This window comes from Oryctolagus cuniculus, chromosome 7, assembly GCF_051225735.1.
Source record: "Oryctolagus cuniculus isolate XC-2025 breed Fujian yellow rabbit chromosome 7, ASM5122573v1, whole genome shotgun sequence".
Classification (NCBI taxonomy): Eukaryota; Metazoa; Chordata; class Mammalia; order Lagomorpha; family Leporidae; genus Oryctolagus; species Oryctolagus cuniculus.
Window position 1 is genome coordinate 157588119 of NC_142873.1, and position 21545 is coordinate 157609663.

The 21545-nt window shown below is 62.9% G+C and overlaps 2 protein-coding genes across 16 annotated transcripts; one reads left to right on the plus strand and one right to left on the minus strand.

Moving 5' to 3' along the window:
- Positions 1–5971: 5971 nt before the first annotated feature.
- Positions 5972–15698, plus strand: MAD2L2 (mitotic arrest deficient 2 like 2). The gene is made up of 8 exons (XM_002724383.6): positions 5972–6441; positions 6552–6670; positions 7438–7509; positions 7959–8059; positions 14030–14124; positions 14606–14679; positions 15052–15144; positions 15335–15698. The coding sequence occupies exons 1-8, from the start codon at positions 6402–6404 to the stop codon at positions 15374–15376; spliced, it is 636 nt and encodes a 211-aa protein (XP_002724429.2). The 5' UTR covers positions 5972–6401; the 3' UTR covers positions 15377–15698.
- Positions 15699–15700: 2 nt separating this feature from the next.
- On the minus strand, positions 15701–21163 carry LOC100351389 (F-box only protein 6). 15 transcript variants are annotated; one of them, XM_070079271.2, is made up of 7 exons: positions 20960–21163; positions 19602–19840; positions 19107–19501; positions 17540–17666; positions 17086–17181; positions 16203–16338; positions 15701–16067 (listed from the first exon to the last, which is right to left on the minus strand). In XM_070079271.2, exons 3-7 carry the CDS (start codon positions 19369–19371, stop codon positions 15798–15800), a joined length of 894 nt encoding a protein of 297 aa, XP_069935372.2. In that variant the 5' UTR covers positions 19372–19501; positions 19602–19840; positions 20960–21163; the 3' UTR covers positions 15701–15797. The 15 variants fall into 15 exon arrangements, with proteins under 15 accessions (XP_069935372.2, XP_069935371.2, XP_069935374.2 ...); XM_070079270.2 differs by having other exon boundaries at positions 19602–19882; positions 20960–21141; XM_070079273.2 differs by having other exon boundaries at positions 19595–19840; positions 20960–21132.
- Between the last annotated feature and the right edge of the window lie 382 nt (positions 21164–21545).

Consider the following 21545-nt stretch of genomic DNA (forward strand, 5'->3'; position numbering starts at 1 on the left):
ACGGAGCGGGTCGTTCCCACAGAAGTCGCTCTTGGATCTGCGGGTCCAGGGGACCTTCAGAGGCTACCATCTCACCTGGGCGCCGACGGTGCAGCTGCGGGCCCCCTCCGCGGCAGGGGAGGGAGAAAGCCCCCAACACACACACACACACACACACACCACTCACTCACTCACTGCTCGCTACTCAGGGCCCGCCTCTCGCCACGCCCCGTCCAAAGCTGTTCTGAAGCTTCGTAGCCGGCGCAATGGGGACAAAGCCAGCGCGCTCGGGGCGGCTCATTCATCACCGCGCGGGGCGCCGCGTCCTGACGACCCCGGGAGTCCAGGAATGCTGGGTTATGGGTCCCACGGCCCCCATAACTCACGATGGGGTCAGTGGGGGCCACGGGCACTGCGAGGATCAAAGAGCGGCGGGGGCGGATCCTGGCACGTGGGAAAAGCTGGCTCGGTTTCCACTGTTTTTTCCTTTTTTCTGCAGAGCGTGGCAAATTATGGCTCAGGGGTTTAACAGCACTGCCATGCAGACTGGAAGACTGGAATCCTTTTTCCCTGAGATCTGGGTGGTCGCGGGCCAACCACTTGACCCCTTGAGCTCCCACCCTAACTCCCAGAGTTCAAGGGTTACCTGTAGCTCCCCCCCCCACCCCCCCAGGAGATCAGGCCACAGCAAACTGCTCCAGAGAAAAATAGCAGCCATTGCCGCTGTGACATCATCAGCCCGAGGGGTACCAGGATGGATTGGCGGAGACGGCAAGGTTTGCATCGCCGCTTCCACAAACACGCATTGAGCACCTACTGTGTGCAGGCAGCGGGGATACAGCAGTTAACCATGGCCAATGGAGCTTGGGTCCTGTTGAGGGAGACAGAAGATTAGCATGTGAGCTAACACATAAATGGTTGCAAGAAGAAAAATAAGGCATTTTAGGGAGAGAAAGCATGAAAGGGGAGAGAGGTTATTTTTTAAAAAAGATTATTTATTTATTTGAGAGGCAGAGTTATAGACAGTGAGAGGGAGAGACAGAGAGAAAGGTCTTCCATCCGCTGGTTCACTCCCCAATGGATGCAACAGCTGGAGCTATGCCGACCCGAAGCCAGGAGCCGGGAGCTTCTTCCTGGTCTCCCCTGTGGGTGCAGGGGCCCAAGGACTTGGGCCATCTTCCACTGCTTTCCCACTTTCCCAGGCCATAGCAGAGAGCTGGATGGGAAGAGGGGCAGCCGGGACTAGAACCGGCGCCCCTAGGGGATGTTGGCGCCACAGGTGGAGGATTAACCTACTGCACCACGGGCGCCAGCCCTAGGAGAGAGGTTACTTAACATAAGGTCATCTGGAAAGAACTCTTTGGCAAGGAAGTGTTTGGCAAAGAATATTAGGTTATGATCCTTGTGTTGGGAGAGCAGTGATGTGCCGGGGGGCAAGAGCCAGTGCAAAGGTCCTGAGGCAGGAGGCATGTTTCGTGTGCTTGCCTGAGGGAGGAAGCCAGTGTGTAAGTCAGAGAGGGAGGTGCCATGGACCCTGAGAGCCTGCAAAGGCTACAGTACGAACTTTGCTTTTTCAGTCTGAGCTGTGAGCCATTGCAGGGTTGTGATAGGACAGACAGGAACTGGTGTGGGTTTTAACAGTGTCGCTGTGACTCTTAGCGCTGAGTACAGAGTGCAGTGGAGTCAGCGCAAGGGCAGGGAGCCCGCGAGGAGCGGTGGCAGAGCGGAGGTGACGGTGGCTCGGGCCTGGGAGACGCACGGAGGAGGTGTGCCGGGATCCGTGAGCTGCAGCCGAGGCTCCGGTCCCAGTGCTGCTGTCGCAGGTTCTCTAGCTGGGCGAGCTCGTCACATCCTTGGGCGCTGTTCCCTGCGCTCTCCCAGGAGCGCCAGGGGGCTGTGAGGGGAGGCCTGGACTCCCATCCCTGCAGGCTGTCCGACTCTGGGCCTCCGTTTCCCCATCTGTAGAATGTGACGGTTGAATGGCCAACGTGAGCCCGAGTGTGCACCAGCTGGTGAGTGGATAGGCGCACGTGCTATGCCCATACCAGGAGCCGTCACTTGGCCGAAGGAAGGACCGCAGTGCTAATGGGGGCCACGGCCTGGAGGAAGCCTGCAAACATTATGCCACGTGAAACAAGCCAGACACAGAGCCGCGTGGCGCGTGGTTCCGTTTACAGGAAAGGACACTTTGCGGAGATCCGGGCAAGGCCGGGCTGCCGGCGCTGGGTGCGGGGGAGGGACTGTGGAGTGGGGAAGGTTCTGGAACTGATGGTGGTGACCGATGCACTTTGTGACTACGCTCAGGTCACGGGGTGGCCCTCGGGCTGCGTGGATGCTAGCTCAATAAAGGACTTCCTATTACTTTGGAGTGGCAGGTGGGTTGACTCTGAGGTCCTAGTGGGCCGAGAGCCCCTGAGGCTGAGACACTGAGCGACTGTCTCGGGCATCGCTCCAGCTGAAGTCCTGGAAGTCGGTGTTCCTGGCCAGAGGTCAGCGTTCCGGCTGGGGGCCCAGGCCCTGGGGCGGCTGTGCAGGTCAGGCCTCACACCAGAGTGGCTGGATGAGGGAGGGGAGGGGCTCTCTTGCTTTCCGGCCCCGTGGCCCATGAGGCTGCCTGTCCTGCCGAGGGCTCCCCGCTGCCCTGGGATGTGGGAAAGGGGAAGCTCAGTGGCATCCAGAGTGCCTCAGTGTCCTGGCAACCACTGACTCGGCAGCCACGTGCCACGTGCCAGCCACTGTGCCCTTTCTAGTTTCACAAACGCTATCTCCTATGCTCAGCCCATCTTACACGGGAGCAAACTGAGGTTGAGAGAGGGGCGGGCCTCCCAGTTGGCAAAAGGAGCAGGGCTGGGGAGAGACGCAGCAGGTCGGACACGCGAGCAGGCCCAGTGGGGACAGCCGTGCCGGCAGGAACATCCCAGAGCCCTGGCTTTGTCTTTGCAAACAGCTCCGCCCTTGCCTCACATGATATCCAGGCTGGGCAGCAGGAAGGAGCCGCGGCGCCCCATCACCTCATTCCTCGTCACTGTTTCATTCCGCGTGGAACATGCACTCCTCGAGAGCCTGAGCGTGGCCAGGAACCAGATGGGGCGCATGAGGCTGACGCCCTGCTCGAGGGGCGGTCCAGCTGGCTGGGCCCCCGAGCATCGGGGCGGCAGTGGAATCGTTGCCAGGCTACGCGTGGTGCCCCCCGGCCACACCATGGTGTCCTGGGAGCCTTAGGCAGGACGGCATAGAGAACAGGTCCTCTGTAGCCTGGCGGGTAGGGGGCTCTTGAAGCATCTTAGGTCTGGGTCCTTGGGCCTGTTGCCTGAGCCAGCTGCCTCCTTGTGTGCTGTAAGCCTCTGTCTGCACAGGGGCAGTGGCCGGAGCTCAGGCGCCCACCCCTCTCCCAGCGCCTCCTCTCCATGGCTGTGAAATATCTCTGGGAGTGAATTTGCCTCTTTCCCCATGGCGGCCCTCAGGGACCTGCTCCAGGTGGCAAATAAGCTCTCTGGCCTCCCAAACCCGCATCCTTTGCTCCCGGCTGCCTGTCTGCATATTGTCATTATGGTGGGAAAACATGCAAATAACTCTGAGAAACAGTCTCCTGGCACAAGGGTATTCCGGAATGTAATAAATTAACCCCATAATGTAATCCAGCCCCTAGCCCATCCATCATGCTGATGCGATTAAGATAGGGGAAGCCAGATGCTCAGAGCCCCATGGATGGCCGGGTCTTCCTGTCCCCCAGGTTCTCAGCCCCCGTGGAACCTCAGTCCCTCAGCAGCGCAGGGAACATCTGTCCAGCCTGTCTCTCCCTGACTGATGCCCTCGGGGGGCCAGGGGTCACGCCAGGTGAGTCCTGGCCCACGTGCCTCCAGGCTGACTGATCAGCTCTGAAGCCAAGGTTCCAAACCCAGATGTTTCCATCCAAAGGTCGAGAAGGCCAGTTCTCTCCATTCAGAGGCCACTGGGACCTCGATTTCCCCAAAGGAAAGGGAGGCTGTTGGGTTTCTGTCCTCAGGACTTAGCTCTGTGTGTCAGGGGACCTATAGGTGGCTTGCACTGTGTCTGTTCAGGCGCAGGGGCGGGGCGGGGGCCCGTGGAGGGAGGGCCTGGCTTGGGCTCCACCTCCCTCCCACCAGGTCCAGGGACACCACACAGAAGTAGCTCCCCACCCTGGGCTCTAGTCACAAGCACCTGTTACAAAGACTCCCCCCCCCCCCCCCCCCCCGCCCCGGACTGCCAGCCAGAAAGCTGCTGGGGCAGTCTCCTGAGACAGTCTGCAACCCACACAGCTGCGAGGATTCAACCTCAGGGAGCCGGGGGACTGTCCACAGGCCGGGGAGCCCTCAGCCAGGCGCCGTGTGCACCTGCTGGTCTCCGAGTCTTGAGAAAGGTCGCTTGCCCCACGTGTGCCACTAGGCGCACCAGGAGGAGGTCTTCGGTCCCTTGGGGTTAAGCATTGCAATTTTGCAAAATGCAGACGCTCCCTAGGAACAGCCCAAACCAAGGCAATTCCCACACTTCCTCGGCAACCCTGGGCCCTGGGGAGCTAGTTAAAGGACCAGTGCAGCCAGCACTATGGCTCACTAGGCTAATCTTTCGCCTGAGGCGCCGGCACCCCAGGTTCTAGTCCCGGTTGGGGCTCCGGATTCTGCCTGATTGCTCCTCTTCCAGTCCAGCTCTCTGCTGTGGCCCGGGAGGGCAGTGGAGGATGGCCCAGGTCCTTGGGCCCTGCACCCCATGGGAGACTGGGAGGAGCACCTGGCTCCTGGCTTTGGCTCCAGCCGTAGCGGCCATTTGGGGGATGGGGAGGTGAACCAATGGAAGTAAGACCTTTCTCTCTGGCTCCCTCTGTAACTCCGCCTGTCAAAATAAATAAAAAAAATAAAGGACCAGTGCCTGGCATGCACCTGGACCTGGATCAGGTGGGTCCAGGCTGCAGGGCCTGGTTGAAGAGCCTCCCTGGGGATTCTGATGCAGCTTCCCTAGGTCGGGCTGACATTCCTGGTTTAATTGGCCAAATGACTGCTTCCCTTCCCATCACACCTGCGTTGGGTGCAGGACTGGAGGGAGGGAGGGGGTGGGCAGGTCTCCAACAAGGAAGTGTAAACCATTAGTTAACGTTCCCGGTTCAGTTTGTGCACAGATGGTAACGCGCGCTTGGGTTTCTATTTCAACCGTGGGATTTTGTCGAATTAGGGAAATGTCTCACCATCGCTAAAGAGGGGCTGTGAGATGGATACTTGGTTCCTAGGGTTGATGCAGGAATTAAAGCAGCCGGTGTTTGGCCCGGAAGTGCTAGCGTTTGGCTCTGTGCTAGCGTTGCTATTGCCATTATGTCCGAGAGCCCTTTCAGCTGTTGCGGACCGGGTCCACGCCTGTGGAAGGAGGCCCCTGGGCCGGTGCCCCCACCCCAACTAGCTGTGAGCCTCCGCGGTCACGCCGCTCTGTGACGGGTTAGCCGTCCCAGCAGCTCGCACGTGCTGTCATTCTGAGGCCTTAGCGAGGTCTCCCCGGGCACTCTCAAGCCTGGGGCCTGCACACGTTCGGAGCCGAGCAGGCTCCAGGTTCCACGTGGGGATGGCGGGGGCGGGGCGCGCCCGGTGCACCACCACCATCGCTCCCCACACGCGTCCGCCCCGACCCCGCCCGGAGCCAACGGATGCGCTTTCGCTCGGGCGGCTGAGCGTTCGAGGCTAGCAGATGTCTCTGCCCTCGCCCACAGCCCCTATCCAGTGTCCCTGGAGCAAGGGAGATGCCCTAGAGGGGAAAAGGCTGTGCGTTCCGCGCTGGACACCAAAGTTGCGTTTCTCCGCCCCACCTGACGTCGAAGGGAGGCGGTGCTGCGGTCTCCGCGAACCCGACCCACACAAGCCCCGCCCACAACGGGCCGGGCCCGCCCAGTGCGAGGCCCTGGTTGGCCTGTTCTGGGTAGAGGGCGTGGCCTGAGGCGGCGCTAGGACCCGGCGGAGCGCCGCGGACGTCACCGAGCCGCGCAGAGGGTGCGGGCTGGGCGGGAGGCGCGAGCGGTCGGGTCGCAGCCTCCCGGCCCTGGAGCCCCGACCGGAACCGGTGCGGGAACCGAGGTCGGAGCCGGTACCGAGGGCAGGGAGAACGGGCAGGTTTCCCACCAGAGAGGCGCTCGGCTCCGCACGGGGCGGGGTTTTCTTCCAGCGCGGGCGCGTCCCGCTCTGCGCGCTCGGCCCTTGGCCGCCGGCTGTTTCCCTCTGCGTCCGCGGCCCTGCAGGTTTTGCGGGTCTCGGAGGCTGATCGGGGGTGCTGCTGCCGCCCCCCCAAGACCCGGGGTCGGCGTCCCTGACCCTGTGTGGGAAGGGCCGCCCTGCCCCGAGCCTCCGCCGACGCGGGGGAGCGCCTGGGCTGTCGGGCCTGTGGACCCACCCCTGGCCGTGTGCCCACCCCAGGGAGCGGGGAGGATGACCACGCTCACGCGGCAGGACCTCAACTTTGGCCAAGGTAGGGGGCCGGGCCTGCGGGCGGGGCGGGGGCCGGGGGCAGGGGCAGGGGCCGGGGCCGCGGGAGTCCGCGGGCGCCCGCGAGCGCGGCCGGCTGCGTGCTGTCCGCAGTGGTGGCCGATGTGCTTTGCGAGTTCCTGGAGGTGGCGGTGCACCTCATCCTCTACGTGCGCGAGGTCTACCCGGTGGGCATCTTCCAGAAGCGCAAGAAATACAACGTGCCGGTGCAGGTGAGCCCGCGCGGCGCTGGGGCCTGTGCGCCCCGGAGGCGCGAAAGAGGGGAAGGGGGATTTTTAGGGGAATCCCCACACGCCGGCGGGCCCAGCCCCTCTCTCCACGGTCCCTGCAGCCGCCCTTGCGCCTCTAATGTTCCCGCTCCCCGGAAGTTGGGGACCAGGCTCTGGGAAGAGAGTGGCCCTGGGGCCGGGGCGCGTTCGGGGAGCCCCCGGAGCCGGGGAACCTTGGGGTCTGGAGAGGATTGTGTAGATTTCTGGCACCTCCCCCCTCCCCGCGTGGACTCTGAGCCCTGCGGGGGTTGTTTAAGGTTGGAAGGCAGGCCCAGCAGTGCCTGTCCCTGGGAACGTGGTGGAGGCTTCAAGGAGAGACAGGGAAAAGCCGAACCATCATTGGCCCTTGTGTGTACCCGCCGTGTCGGGTGTTCACTTATTCAGATGGAAGTGAGCACTTTTTCTTGACGAGATCTTAACAGATGAAGTCACCAGAGCTCAGAGAAGCCGTGTGCCTGAGGCCGCACAGCGGCCCAGGGCTTACCTCCCCGAAGTCTGGCTGGAGTGCTAGATCCCGGGTGCACACGACTCGGGCGGGAGCCCTGCTGCTGTCAAGTCTAGCCTTGCCATTGCTTTCACACACAGAGGGTCACGGCTGTTAGCCCCACGAAGGGAGGCGGGGTCTCGGGTAGGGTGCCGTGGAGGGTGCTGGGGGCGGGGTGGCAGGGCAGTTTCCCCATCCGTGCCGCCCGGGTGTGTGCTGTGTGCAGATGTCCTGCCACCCGGAGCTGAACCAGTACATCCAGGACACCCTGCACTGCGTCAAGCCGCTCCTGGAGAAGGTGAGGGCCTGGGCCCTGCCGGCCAGCTCGTCCCCGCTCGGTCTCCCACCTCCGGGAGGGGCTGACCCCAGGGCCAGGTCGGGTCCTCCTGGCTTTAACCCGTGGAAGCCATTCCCTGCTGCCACCCAGGGATGGGCCCCAGGCCACGCGGGCCACGTGCAGGGTGCCTTGGCCTTGTGGGGCTGCCCCAGAGCCTGTCGCTGTCCTCCACCCACACTAACTTCTGTCTGGGCCAGGCCGCTCCAGGTTTCCTGGTGTCGGGTTTCCTAGGACCCCCATCCCTACCTCCCAGGTCCATTGTCAACTTGAACACCGCAGACCTGCTTTCTGGGTGCTCGGGGCCCCTTGGCCCCGCAGAGCTGAGCGTGCCTTTTCCAGCATCCTCGGGTGGGGAGGGGTGGGGCGGAGCGGGCTGTCTGGCCCTGCAGTGGGGGATCCTGCCCTTGCAGAATGACGTGGAGAAAGTGGTGGTGGTGATTTTGGATAAAGAGCACCGCCCAGTGGAGAAATTCGTCTTTGAGATCACCCAGCCTCCGCTGCTGTCCATCAGGTGAGCTGCTGCCCCAACCCCTCCTGCTCGCTGGTGTGAGGTCCCTAGTAGCCGGCCCCTTGGCTCCCTCCCTCCCTCCCTCCCTCCCTTCCCTCCCTCCCTTCCTTCCTTCCTTTCTTTTTTTCTTTCTTTTTTTGAAAGTTACACAGAGAGAGAGGAGAGGCAGAGAGAGAGGTCTTCCATCCGCTGGTTCACTCCCCAATTGGCTGCAATGGCCAGAGTTGCGCCGATCCGAAGCCAGGAGCCAGAAGCTTCTTCTGGGTCTCCCACGTGGGTGCAGGGGCCCAAGGACTTGGGTCATCTTCTTCTGCTTTCCCAGGCCACAGCAGGGAGCTGGATCGGAAGTGGAGCAGCTGGGACTAGAACTGGCGCCCATATGGGATGCTGGCACTTCAGGCCAGGGCGTTAACCCACTGCGCCACAGCGCCAGCCCCTATTTATTTCCTTTTTTTAAAAGATATTTCTTTGGGGCCGCTGCCGTGGCTCACTAGGCTAATCCTCCACCTGTGGCACTGGCATTCCGGGTTCTAGTCCCAGTCGGGGCGCTGGATTCTGTCCCGGTTGCCCCTCTTCCTGGCCAGCTCTCTGCTGTGGCCTGGGAGTGCAATGGAGGATGGCTCAAGTACTTGGGCCCGCACCCGCATGGGAGACCAGGAGAAGCACCTGGCTCCTGGCTTCAGATCAGCGTGGTATGCCAGCTGCAGCGGCAATTGGGGGGTGAACCAATGGCAAAGGAAGACCTTTCTCTCTGTCTTTCTCTCTCACTGTCCACTCTGCCTGTCAAAAAAAAAAAAAAAAGATATTTCTTTGAGGGGCCAGCATTGTGGCACAGAGGTTTAAGCCACCACCTGCAACACTGGCATCCCATATGGGCACCAGTTTGGGTCCCGGCTGCTCCACTTCTCATACAGCTCCCTGCTGGATGACCTGGGAGAAGCGGTGGAGGATGGCCCAAATGTGTGGGAGACCTGGAAGAAGTTCCTGGCTCCTGGCCATTGCGGCCATCTGGTGAGTGACCCAGTGGATGGAAGATCTCTCTGTAACTCTGACTTTCAAATAAAATTCTTAAAAAAGATTTGTTTATTTGTTTGAAAGTCAGAGTAAGAGAGAAGGAGAGACAGAGAGAGAGATCTTCCATCTGCTGGTTCACTCCCCAAATGGCCACAACAGCCAGGGCTGGGCCAGGCTGAAGCCAGGAGCTGGGAACTGCATCCGGGTCTCCTGTGTGGGTGGCAGGAGCCCAAGTACTTGGCCAATCCTTCTGCTTTCCCAGGTGGATTAGCAGGGAGCTGGGTTAGCAGCCGAGCAGCCAGGACTCTAAACTGGTGCTGCAATATGGGATGCCAGCTTAGCACGTGGCCTAGCACGCGGCGGCTTAACCTGCTGAGCCGCAGCGCCGCCCCGCCCCCGCCCTTCCTGGCAGCCCTGAATACCTTGATGGAGGAGAAAACGCCAGATGTGCCTGCCCAGCAAGGCCTCAGCCTGTCACCGCGGGGGCGTGGCTGGCCCACGCTGGCCTTGGTGGCGCCAGGCACGTGGACACCCTCCTGTGTCACCTGGGAAATCGCGGCCTCTGAATGTCTGTCCCAGGCTGCGGAGACCAAGGTCCAGGGCGATGGCACGGCCTCCCGGGGTGCCCTGGTCGGGGACCAGCCAGGATGCCGACCGATGTCCTGGTTTCCCAGGCAAGCGCCCGGCCCATAGGCAGCTGAGGTTGACCTTGTGCCCAGGTGTTAGCGTCCACCCGTGCTTCCTGTGGGGTCAGGAGCTTGTCCCCACTGGCCACGTGAGTTCACATGCACCCCTCCCGCCCAGCTTGGTGTCCTGGTGATTTACAAACACCCAGGAAGCCCCGGGGCCCCTCCCTCTCACTCTGACATGGGCTGGGTCCTAGAAGCTGTCCGGGTGTGGTGGTGGTGCGTGTGGGTGGGCTTGTAATGCTCCCCACCCCAGGCCAGGAATCCTGAGACCAAAGGATGAAGACGGACGCTTTGCGTGAGAGCAAAGGAGAGTGCTGGGGCGTCGCAGACCAGGGTGGCCGGCGGCCTTGGCTTCAGCCAGGCTTACCCACGTATTCTGCCCCAGAGCCGGGGAGGGGAAAGACGAGGTGTTGTGCTTATGCGTGGTCAGGGGGCTGTGTTCGTGGTGACCGCAGGCATCCTGTGTGGCTAGAGAGGGGGCCGGCAGGGCCAGGGTCACTCTGAGAGCAGGTGGCTCCAGCTGGAGCCACGAAGGCCTCTGAGCCACGATCAGGCGGGGCCTGCAGCCCATCTCAGGGCAGCAGTGAACGTGACAAGGACCCCGTGTTCCCGGCAGAGGCGGGAGCCAAGAGGGAGGGAGAGTCCGGGAGAGAGGAGGTGGTGCTGGTCAGGCTGTGTCTGTGTGTCACCCTTGCAGCAGCTGCTTACGATCTCGCGTGTCCCTGAGCCTGGGAGGGTTTGGCGTTTTGTTTTTTCTTCCTTAAGATTTACTTATTTATTTTAAAGGCATAGTGATGGGGGGGGCGGGGAGGGGAGAGACAGAGATCGAGAGGTTGATCTTCCATCATTGCTTCACTCCCCACATGGCCACAATGGTCAGGTCTGGACCAGGCTGGAGCCAGGAGCTCCATCCAGGGCTCTCACGTGATTGGCAGGGGCCCCAGCACTTGGGCCATTGTCCATTGCCTTCCCAGGTGCATCAGCAGGGAGCTGGATCAGAAGAGGAGCAGGTGGGACTTGAACCTGCACTCCCATGTGGGATGCCGGCATCACCAGTGGCAGCTTACCCACTGCGCCACGAGGCCAGCCCCACGTGAGAGGTTTCTAGCATTGTCTTGTAGGCATATTTGGCTTGTAAGCAGAGTCTACAGCTATCACAGAGGCACATGAACAAACAGAGAGAAAAGATGACCGTGGAAATGACAATACTGATCAGTCTGTTTCTTGTGCTTACCCAGAGCCCTAGTGGAAGGAGCATCCAAGTGCTAAATGTTTAGTAGGGACTTGTACTGCGAACCTGCGCCGTCTCCTGGGACTACACCGCTAGCATCATTTGTTAGGAAACTTGCCGGCCAGCAGCGGCTAGGGCCCTGGGCAGCGGCGTCCAACCCAGGAGGCCAACCTCAGTGCCCCCAGGGTGCGCCCCTGAGCCCAGTCGGCAGCGGTGGTGCCCCCAGGTCCTCTGTCACCAGGATCGTTGGGGACCAATTTGGGGGGCCAGGGACGCATCACACTGTAGCAGGAACTATCTGATCCACCCCAGGATCAAACCCCAAGTCCCCACTTGGCCGTCCCTGTCCTGGCCTTAGTGTCTGTGCACTTGAGACAGCGAAGCCCTCCCAGGTGCTTTGGCAGGGAGCCGACTGGGAGCGGAGCAGCTGGGAGGCATCAGCACTTTGATATGAGATGTGGACATTGCAGACACTGGCTTAACCTGCTGCGGCACCGCGCCGGCCCTGCCCTCTTACTGTAGGACAAAAATACTCTTTGTGGGTGGCCCTTGTGGTGCAGTGGGTTAAGCCACCACTTGGGATCCCATATTGGAGTGCCTGGGATCAAGTCCCATCTCTGTATCCTATCCAGCCTTCTACTAACATGCTGGGAGGCAGTGACATGAGCCCAGCTACTCAGTGGGGAACCCGGGTGGGGTCCTGGGCTCCTGGCTTTGGCCTGGCCCAGTCTTGGCTGTTGGGGGCCTTCAGGGAGCAAACCAGAGACGGGAAGATCTCCCTCTGTCTCCCTGTTTGTCGGTCTGCTTTTCAAGTAAGTAAATGAATAATAACTTAAAATCCAGCAGAAGGCATCAAAATTAAACACAAGTTACTTTTCCCCTCAACCAAAACACATCTCTTATATCCTATAACTTCACCTACCAATTCATATGTGGAATTGTTTTCTCTTAATTTTAGCTTTTTAAAAAGAATTATTGGGGCTGACAACTGTGCAGCGGGTTAAATGCCCCTAAAGTGCTGGCATCCCATATGGGCATTGGTTCAGGGGCTTCCTCCTCCACTTCCGATCCAGCTCCCTGCTAATGTGCCTGAGAAAGCCGCAGAGGACGGCCCAAAACCTTGGGCCCTTGTACCCACGTGGGAGATCCAGAAGAAGCTCCTGGCTCCTGGCTCCTGGCTTCAGCCTGGCCCAGACCTGGCTGTTGTGGCCATTTGGGGAGTGAACCTGTGCCTAGAAGATCTCTTTCTATAAGTTTGCCTTTCAAATAAAGATTTACTTATAAAGATATATTTATTTCGGTGTGTACAGCTGTGCAGGGACAGAGAAAACGCACCCCTGCGCCTGCCTCGGGCTGTCATGGCGGAGGGAAGGGACTTCCACGAGGAGCCAGCGGACCCGGTTAGCTGCTGCGCAGACCAGTTACCACGGCAGGGTCTGGCTGCTTGACAGCCACTGCTGCCTTCTCCCCGTAATGCCGACGCAGGGGAGAGCCCCGGGAGCCACAGACCGCTAGGACTGTGGGCGACTGCACGTGGGCTGAACCGGCAGATTCCCTTACTTGAAAGATTTATTTGAAAGGCAGAGTTAGAGAAGGAGAGAGAGAGATCCTCCGTCCTCTGGCTCACTCCCCACATGGCCGCAACAGGCAGGGCTGGGCTACGCTGAAGCCAGGAGCCAGGCAGTCCGCTGGGTCTCCTGTGTGGGTGGCAGGTGCTCAAGTGCTTGGAGCATCTTCCGCTGCTTCCCCAGGCACACTAGCAGGGAGCTGGATCGGAAGTGGAGCATCTGGGACTCCAACCAGAGTTAATGTGGGATGCTGGTGTCGGCAAGGTAGCAGCCTAACCTGCTGTGCCACAACCCCGGCCCCTACTCTTATTTTTATTTACCGCATATTGATTAGAATTTTTCCTCTTACTCTTAGTAACCTTCATTTCTGGGCAGAGCCTGGTAAGTAGCTTGGAGCTGCCCTGGGAGTGCGCTCAGCCCAGCAGGATGCTGTCTGTCTGCCCTGGGGAGGCCTCCCGTGGGTGGGCCGCTGCCCTCGTCTGTGTTTCCTTTGGTCTCCGCCAGCATAATCCCATCACCTCTGGTGTCCCGCGGCGGGGAGCGCCCAGCCAGAGGGCCTTCTTTCCTGCCTTGCTGCTTCGGGGGACTGGTCGGAGCTGCCGGTTCAGCCCACGTGCAGTCGCCCACAGTCCTAGTGGTCTTTGGCTCCCGGGGCTCTCCCCTGCGTCGGCATTACGGGGAGAAGGCAGCAGTGGCTGCTGAGCAGCCAGACCCTGCCGTGGTAACTGGTCTGCCGGCAGCTAACCGGGAAGCTCCAGGGGCTGGTGTTTGGTGCAGCTATTAAGACACTGTTTGAAATCCCTCTATCCCGTATCAGAGTCCTGGGTTCCCGTTCTGGCTCTGCTTCAGATTCCAGCTTCCTGCTAATGCCCATCAGTGCTAGTGCCCTGCCACCCACATGGGAGACCCAGACTGAATTCTGGGTTCCTGGCTCCAGGCTGGCCCAGCCCCGGCCGTTGTGTGCCTCTGGGGAGTGAAGCCGTGGATGGAAGATCTGTGTATGTGTCTTGTCTCTACCTTTCAAATAAGGTTAAAATATTAAATAGATAAATAAATAAATGGACGTTCCACATGAGAGAAGGGTTTATCAGGGTAACTTACGATGAGATCCTGGACCAGGGCGGCAGGTGGCCCCCTGTAGCCGTGGCCAGGCTCATCCGCCCAGGAAGGGTGGAAGGTGGGGTGTTGTGCTTGTGTGCATGGTCAGGGGACTGGGCTTGCAGCTGCGTACAACGCCCTCTGCTGTTCTCTGCGAGTGGTCCCCCCTCACCCTGGGGCATCTGGCCGGGCTGCCCCCCACTCAGAAAGGCATGGCGACCGAGGTCACCCTGTGTGGCAGAGTCAGCGCCGCTGGGAGCTGGCGACTCCTGGGGTGCCACAGGGCTCTGGGACCCCAGTCTGCTTCCGGGGGTGACCTCCTGCCAGGGGGAAGGAGGGCACCGTGTCACGGAGGCCCCTTCTTCCTTCCCAGCTCCGACTCCTTGCTGTCTCACGTGGAGCAGCTGCTGCGAGCCTTCATCCTGAAGATCAGCGTGTGTGACGCCGTGCTGGACCACAACCCCCCAGGTGGGCCGCTCCTGTCCCCCCACGGGCCCCCGCCCCCCGTTTGGCTGCAGCAGCCTCGGCTCTTCCTGCCCCTCAGAACCTGGGAACCCATCTCCTCCAGGAAGGTTCCCCATCAACGCCACCCGGCTGCAGTCTCCCTGGGGACTGTGCCCTTTTAAAAGGCAGAGTTCCAGAGAGGAGAGAGTGAGAGATCTCCCATCTGCTGGTTCACTCCCCAGATGGCCACAGTGGCCAGGGCCGGGCCAGGCTGAAGCCAGGCGTTTCATCTGGGTCTCCCACGTGGGTGGCAGGGGCCCAAGCACTTGGGCCATCTTCCTCTATTTCCCCAGGCGCATTTGCAGGGAGCTTGTGTGGGCTGTGGGGTCAAGGCCACAATGCCAGCCCCGGACTGTGCCTTTTCTTAGCACGCGGTTTACACCCTGTGGGGCTGGAGGCGTCCAGGCGGGGCCGCTTAGCCTTGACCAAGCTCTCCCCTCTCCAGGCTGCACCTTCACAGTCCTGGTGCACACGAGAGAAGCCGCCACTCGCAACATGGAGAAGATCCAGGTCATCAAGGTGAGGGGCTGGAGGGGCTCGTAGCGCCTCCGTTCACCCTGGGTAGGGGCCCTGCAGGTCCTCCTGTGTGTGGACTGCCTGCACACACCTAGTCGCTGCTCCTGCGGGCACCCAGTGCTGACGGGGGCTGGGTTCTCCACAGAGGGGGCCTCTGTCCACCGGTTCTGGAATCAGCACCTGGGCTTGTGAAATCAGCTGGGCTCTACGCACTCAGCCTCGCGGGTGGGGCCCGGGAATCTGCATTGCCAAACAGGCCCCTGAGAATTCCATTGCTCCTCAAGTCTCAGGACCCCAGCTCTGGAGGGGAGGGGCAGCAGAGTGAGGGTGGGCCAGGCAGGGCCCCTTCCACCCCTCACCCGGGCCGCCTCCTAGGATTTCCCGTGGATCCTGGCCGACGAGCAGGATGTCCACATGCACGACCCCCGGCTGATACCCCTGAAGACCATGACGTCGGACATTCTGAAGGTGAGCTGCAGGGGCTGCTCCGGAGGTTCGGCCTTGCAGAGCAGGGCTTGGAGGGGAGGGCCAGGGGGCCAGTCCCCGCCTCCTCGGCCCTGTGGGAGGGGGAAGGCGGGAGGAGCACCTCCCGAGCTTGCGCCCTGCCTGCCCCTCCAGAGCTGGCACCCAGCTGAGGCTGTTTGATTCTGTCCACCAGATGCAGCTCTACGTGGAAGAGCGAGCTCAGAAAAGCAGCTGAGGGTGCACCTGCCACCCCGCTCGTGCCACAACTGTGAGACTTTGGGGGCCCCCAGCCTCGGGCAGCGCTGCAGGGCCCCCCTGACTCCAAGTGCTCTTATGGCCTCCGTGGACGGACTGCCCCCTCCTGCCCAGGGCTGCTGGGGCTGGTGGCCTTCCTGGAGGAAGCCTCCCCAGGGGCAGTGAGGGATGCTGGGACCTCGGCTTCTCAGCCTCCTGGGCTCAAGCCAGCCAGCGCTGTCTCCATACTGTGCTGTGAGTCGTTTCAATAAAGGGGCCCAAGGGCTGCGCCGGGCTCTCACTCAGAAGTGGGAGGGACCCCAGCTGGTGTCACTGGAAACGTTTATTAGGGTGGAGTGTGGCAGCTACGTGACAGGAAGCTGCCCCAGCTGCTGGGCTTGCTCGAGGCTAGAACGGGGACCTCACTGGCCCTGCCCACCACAGGCCGAGCTCCTGTCTGCAGGGGACCTCTGGCTGTCAGATGGGCACTGGCAGTCATCAGGGCCCGGGGTGGGCAGCGTCTCAGGCTGAGCCGTGGAGGGCACCGGGTTCCTGGTCTTGCAGCTGACGATGACGCTGCTGTTGGTGACGCGGGGCCCGTACCAGCCCGCCCAGAACTGCGTGTCCTTGCCTCCATGTTGGAAGAAGACGTGGCGGACGCCGGGGGGGTAGTCCGAGAAGGTGTGGGAGACCTGGGTGTGGGCCGGGGGAGGCCAGGTCACCTGGGAGCCACTGCTCAGGCGGGAGGCAGGGGCTCGGACCCAAGAGCAGCAGGCGTTCCGGGCCGGGAGAGGCAGGTGGGCCGCAGCAAGCAGCCGAGGTCTCACCTCTGTCCACGCGGCATCATTCCACTGATGGATGGTCACTGGCGGGGGCTCGAAGGAGGCCAAGACGATGTAGTCGGCAGAGGTCAGCTGGACCCGGAGGTGGTAGGAGCAGCCGGAGTCTGCCCTGGCGGCAAACCTGGGGAGGGCCGGCTTAGAGCTGCGCGCCAGGCCGCCAGGGCCTGTGCCGGGCATGGCGCAGGGGGAAGGCCCACACCCGGGCTCAGAGCTTCACTGCCCTGAGCTTGCTCCCTTCTGCTTGGTCCGGGAGGCCCAGCTGGCTTCAGCAGTGTCTCCCTGCTGGGCCTCAGTTACCCCAGCTGAGAAAAGCAGCAACTGTGGGGTGTTCCACGGAAGACATGATCTCAAAAGGCAAAGGCTATCTACAGAGACAGAGGCCCGCTCTGTGCAGGCTGCGTCCCCTGGACAAGGTGCACTGCGCTGGGGGGTTTAGTGGAAGGTTGGGGCGGCAGGGGACTGTTCTGTGTGGTGGTGGCTGGCCCAGTGCTGCGTACCCCTCAGGCCTCACCCCTCTGCCCTCAGCCTGGTGGTGCTGGGGCCTGGCTAGAACCGGATCCTGCCTCTGCCATGGGCAAGCCAGGGCCTTGTACAGAACTGGGGGAGCTGTGGGGTGGAGAGGGGACGGGGCCAGGGAGGCACCCAGGTGAGAAGGCCGCGCAGTTCCCCCCAGCCCCTCCCTGGGGCTGGTGTCCTCTGGTTCCAGGGCCTCCCGTGCAGCCTGTGGGCCACATCACACAGGGCTGGGGAGGCCGAGGGGTGCTGCTGGGATAGCAAGGGGGGGCACGCAGTGGGCACTTGTGGGTTCTCTCCCCCAGCCAGCAGGAGGCCAGGAGGGGAGGGGACAGGCAGCCCGGGCCCCACTCACCAGTCCCTGACTTCGATGTCGGGCCGCACCTTGTCCAGCAGCTCCTCCCAGTAGCCGTGGGCCTTGAGGTCCACCAGCTGGGACTTGAGGCACATGCTGGGGTCAGAGGGCAAGGCTTGTGTTCCGAGCTGGGACTGCACGGCCCCTCCTCGCCAGGCCCGGCAGCTCCCGGAGCCCGGGAGTGTCCCCTAAACGCTGCAGGCCCAGCGTGGCTGGTGCTGACCCACTTGTGCCTGGGCAGCACCTGGTACCACTCCAGAGGCCCTGTCTCAGGGCACTGAGGAGGGTGCACTGTGCACTTCCTGTCCAAGGTAGGGACACGTGTCGACACCCAGCATGGGCCCCGGGCCTCCTTGATCTCAATGCCTTGCATGTCACCCAGCCACCGAGAAGCCGCCCAGAAGTGGGTGGGGCAGGAACCCCTCCCTGGCTGCCCAGAGGGGTGGAGTCTCACCTGTAGGAAGTAACAAAGTACTTCTTGACTGAGGGGTCGGGGAAGTTGGTCCCGTGCGCTCCAGGGCAGCTTTCCACCTGCCACTCGTCTCCTCCATTGGAGTCGATCTGCCAGGCCCTCAGCCCGTCTAGGGAAGACGGAGCCAGGTGGGAGTTTAAAGCCGCTCGGGCCAGGCTGTGCACGCCAAGGGGTCAACCAGCTTGTTCCTTCTCAGGGGTGCCTCGCTCGGGGCTCCCCTCCAGCCCACTCCCGGGCAGCGCCTGCTCCCGCCCTCCCTGCCTGAGTGACTTGGCCGGGACACAGGCCACCACCAGGGACCCTCTGCCAGCCCTTTCCTAACTTCCCGGTTGCTGTGGGGCTCTGGGAAAACCCAAGTTTCAGTCCTCAAAACGCCCGTGATGGCGCGTCTAACCCTGCCAGAGGCAGCCGCCTCCCTGGAGGGAGGCCCCGGCAGGGCCACAGCCAGCACCTCGGGGTCCAGGGAGTCGGGTCAGACGCCAGGTGCCCGGGGCAGGGGGTGGTGTCCTCCAGGCTGTGGATGGCAGGACCTCCGGCAGCAATGCTGCTTCTCTCCAAGGCCCTGAACCATCCATCACCCGGCCTCTTCCAAAGTAACTGCTTGGTTCTCCCATCAGGAGCCCACACCTGTTTCCTGGGTGCCTGGGGGTCCCCCGGTAGACTGGCCAGAGTCCCCAGGGGGAGAGCCCAGCAGGGCTGGGCTGGCCAGTGCTGGGGCCACGGCTCCCTGCGAGGCGAGGCAAGGCGAGGGAGGGGAGGGGAGGGGAGGGGAGGGGAGGGGCAGGCCGGCTCTGTGGGGCTGCGTGAGCTGAGCTGGAAGCTTGGCCGCGTTGGCCGCGGCTTCTCACGGGATCTGGGGCAGGCAGGGAGATCGAGTGTCCGGCCATTGTCTAAGGGGCCTCGGGTCGGAGGCAGTCCGGGGTCTCTGGGTCTAGAGTGCCCCATCTGTAAGCTGGAGCCCACACGAATTGGCCACCTTCTGGGACCGCAGTGAGGACAGAACGGGCATAGGAAAGGGGTTCTAGACAGAACGGGGCCCGTTCACCCCTGCTGTGGCCCTGGATCGCAATAAACGTGACATGCGAAGGGAGAACACCCTGGCAGAGAGCACATGACCGCGGCCACCCCCAGATCCTCACTTCTGTCATCTGTGCAATGGGCACAGGCCGTCCTGGGTGGGCAGTGAAGACCTGAGGGGCGGGCCTGACCCCGGGGAGGCTCAGGGGAGTTCAGGAGCTTGGGCTGAACGCGGGTCAGGTGGGTCTGCAGTGTCCACTCCACGAGCATGTGTGAGATGTGCCGTGTGACGGCGTCACAGCCCGTGGGGGGGGGGCTAGATCCTCCAGATCCTGGAACTTGATGTTTGTAGCAGAGGGAAGGAGTAAGGTCACTGCAGGCCAGGGGCGCCCAGTGAGGGTGACGGCCCTGGTCTTCACACACGGGGTCGGGGCAGGCCCGGGCAGACCCGAGGCACACGGAGCCCGGGAGCACTCCCCCGGCCACTGGCAATGCAGAGGCAGCTCTCCCCTCCCCCAAGCCCCCAGCCCACCTTCGGCGCACGGGTTGTCCAGCAGGTTCCTGTGGAGGCTGCGCAGGAAGTAGAAGATCTTCCAGTCGGCCACGGGCTGGTCCCAGGCCTCGGTGACGAAGCCCTCGCGCAGGCACTTGCGCTTCCAGAGGGTCGCCAGGTCGATGAGGTCGCGCCAGAGGCTGCAGACCGGGCGGCAGTGCAGCAGGAGCTGGCGGGCGGGCACGTGCGCGAACAGCTCCAGCAGGATGTGCTCGGGCAGCGCGTTGATGCTGACCGCCGCCATGGCCGGGCGGGCGGGGCCGCGCTGGCCTTCGGGGGACCGCAGTCAGGAGCCCCGGCCAGGCAGGGGACCCTCCGATCCCCGGGCACCTGCCCTGTCCTGTCTCCTCTTCGTGAAAACGACACAGGAAGCCCTGGACACACGGAGGAGTTGCCCGTCACGCTGGGGAACCGGTTCCCCAAATTCACGCCTTTAGGGGAAGTAAACCCCGCCCACGACGCCTTACTCCTTACTCTTCAAGCCCGAGATTCCGTCTGGGGCTTGCTGTGCCGTTTTAATGCCGTGACTTCGATGTTAGAACAGTCTCCGTTCCAGGGGTGGGGCTGGTTCCGCGAGGGTGGGCCGCCTTCCCCCCTGCAGCTTCTGGGAAACTCGCAGATGCCACGCCCTGGCCTCCAGGTGCAGCTCAGGCAGGAATCAGATCCCAGGAGACTGGAGGTCTCCAGCCCAGAAGATAAGGGTGGGCGCCCAGCTGGGGGAGGGGAGCAGGACAATTGGGTGTTTGTGGAAAGTGCTGTGATGGGAAACAGAAAAACCCGGCGTGCCCAGGTCTCCTAGCTGTTTTGGACTGTAAACCTGTCCTAAAGGTAATATGAACCTGGGTGGGGGTGGCGTAGAAGGCTAAGCCTCCACCTGCAGCGCCGCCGCCATCCCACATGGGCGCTGGTTCGGGACTCGGCTGCTCCACTCAGATCCAGCTCTCTGCTGTGGCCTGGGAAGGCAGTGGAAGGTGGCCCAAGTGCGTGGGCCCCTGCAAAGCGTGGGAGGCCTGCATGGAAGTCCAGGCTGCTCCTCATTGGAGGAGTGAACCAACAGGTCGAAGACCCCCACCCCACCCATGCTCTGCCTTTCAGATTCTAAAAAACGGGCGACTTCTGTAAGCATTGTAGAGACCCCCAAGCACTGGGCTCCAATCACCGGCGTCTAACACGCAGGAGCTTCCCTGGCTTTCTCTTTCACTTTCTGGGGTTCCTCACCACGGGGGCGGGTGGGGCGGCTCGGTGTGGGGGCGGGGCGGCGCCGAGGCCATCCCTGGGCACCTTGGGGAAAAGCCCAGGCCAGCCTCAAGGGGCTGCCTCACAGTTCCGGCTCCCCACGGGCCGGCGTCCCGTGCGGGCCGCGCGCCCCTGGCCCGGACCCCCTGCCCCGCCCCCGCCTTCCTACTGGGCCCATTTCTCGGAAGCGGCGCCTGAGGCTGGGGCCAGGCCCAGCGCCGGGAAGTCTCGTGACTCCTCTGGCCCGGCGGCTCCGCGACCAGGCCTCGAGTCGGAGTCAGGGCCCGACGGGGGCGCGGGACCCCCCAGGCGGCCCCGGAACCCCGGGCCTGGGTCCGTGCCCCTGGCCCCGGAACCCCGGACCCTCCCTCGCGCGCTGCCCCCGTCCACCCTCGCTGGGCGCCCTGCGGACCGGAGCTCTGGCCGGCCGGAGCCTGCGGCCTGCGCGGCGCGTCCGCCCCGCCCCGCCCCGCCCCGCGCCGCCCGCGTCACGCGCCGCCAGCTGCCCGCGTCGGGTCGGGCCGGCCGCCGGGAGCCTGTCTCCCCAGGCCCCACTCCCCGTCCCGGCGGCGGGCGGCGCGGCCGCTGGAGCTCACCTCCTCCCCGGGCTTCCTCCGCTCTGCCGGGGAAGCCGAGCAGCCCCGCCTCGCACCGCTTCCTCCCCGCCGAGAGAGGTGGGGCCAACTCTCCGCCCGGAGCCGCGGGCCTGCCCCGCGGGGCGAGCGCCCAGGCCTCCGCTGACTCAAAGGGTCACGCCTCTCTCTCAAGCACCTACTTCAGACAGCTCTCAAGGGTCGCGCAGGCTGTGCACTGCGCAAGGGGGCTGGGTCCTGGGGCGGCCACAGAGCCTGGGGGCGGGGGTGGCCCTACCCTGCCTGAGGCTCTCAGCTTGGGCACTCTTAAGCGGATTAAATTGGACGAGCACTGAGCACCTCCTGCGCCAGGCACCACCTAAATGCTCCGACTTCCTCCAGTGCCGGTAAAGCACTGCTCACGTCCCGAGGGGCACCCGAGCCCGCCAGGAGTAGCCACAGGAGTAGCCACAGGATCCCCTCCCCCTCCTGCCCGTGGCAGGCGGCAGTCGCGGGTGAGGGGGCTGCCCGGTGGGATGTAGGCTCCGGCTCCTGTGTCCCCTGGACAGAAGCCACCCCGGGCACCTCCTCCAGGCAGGCCGCCTGCGCC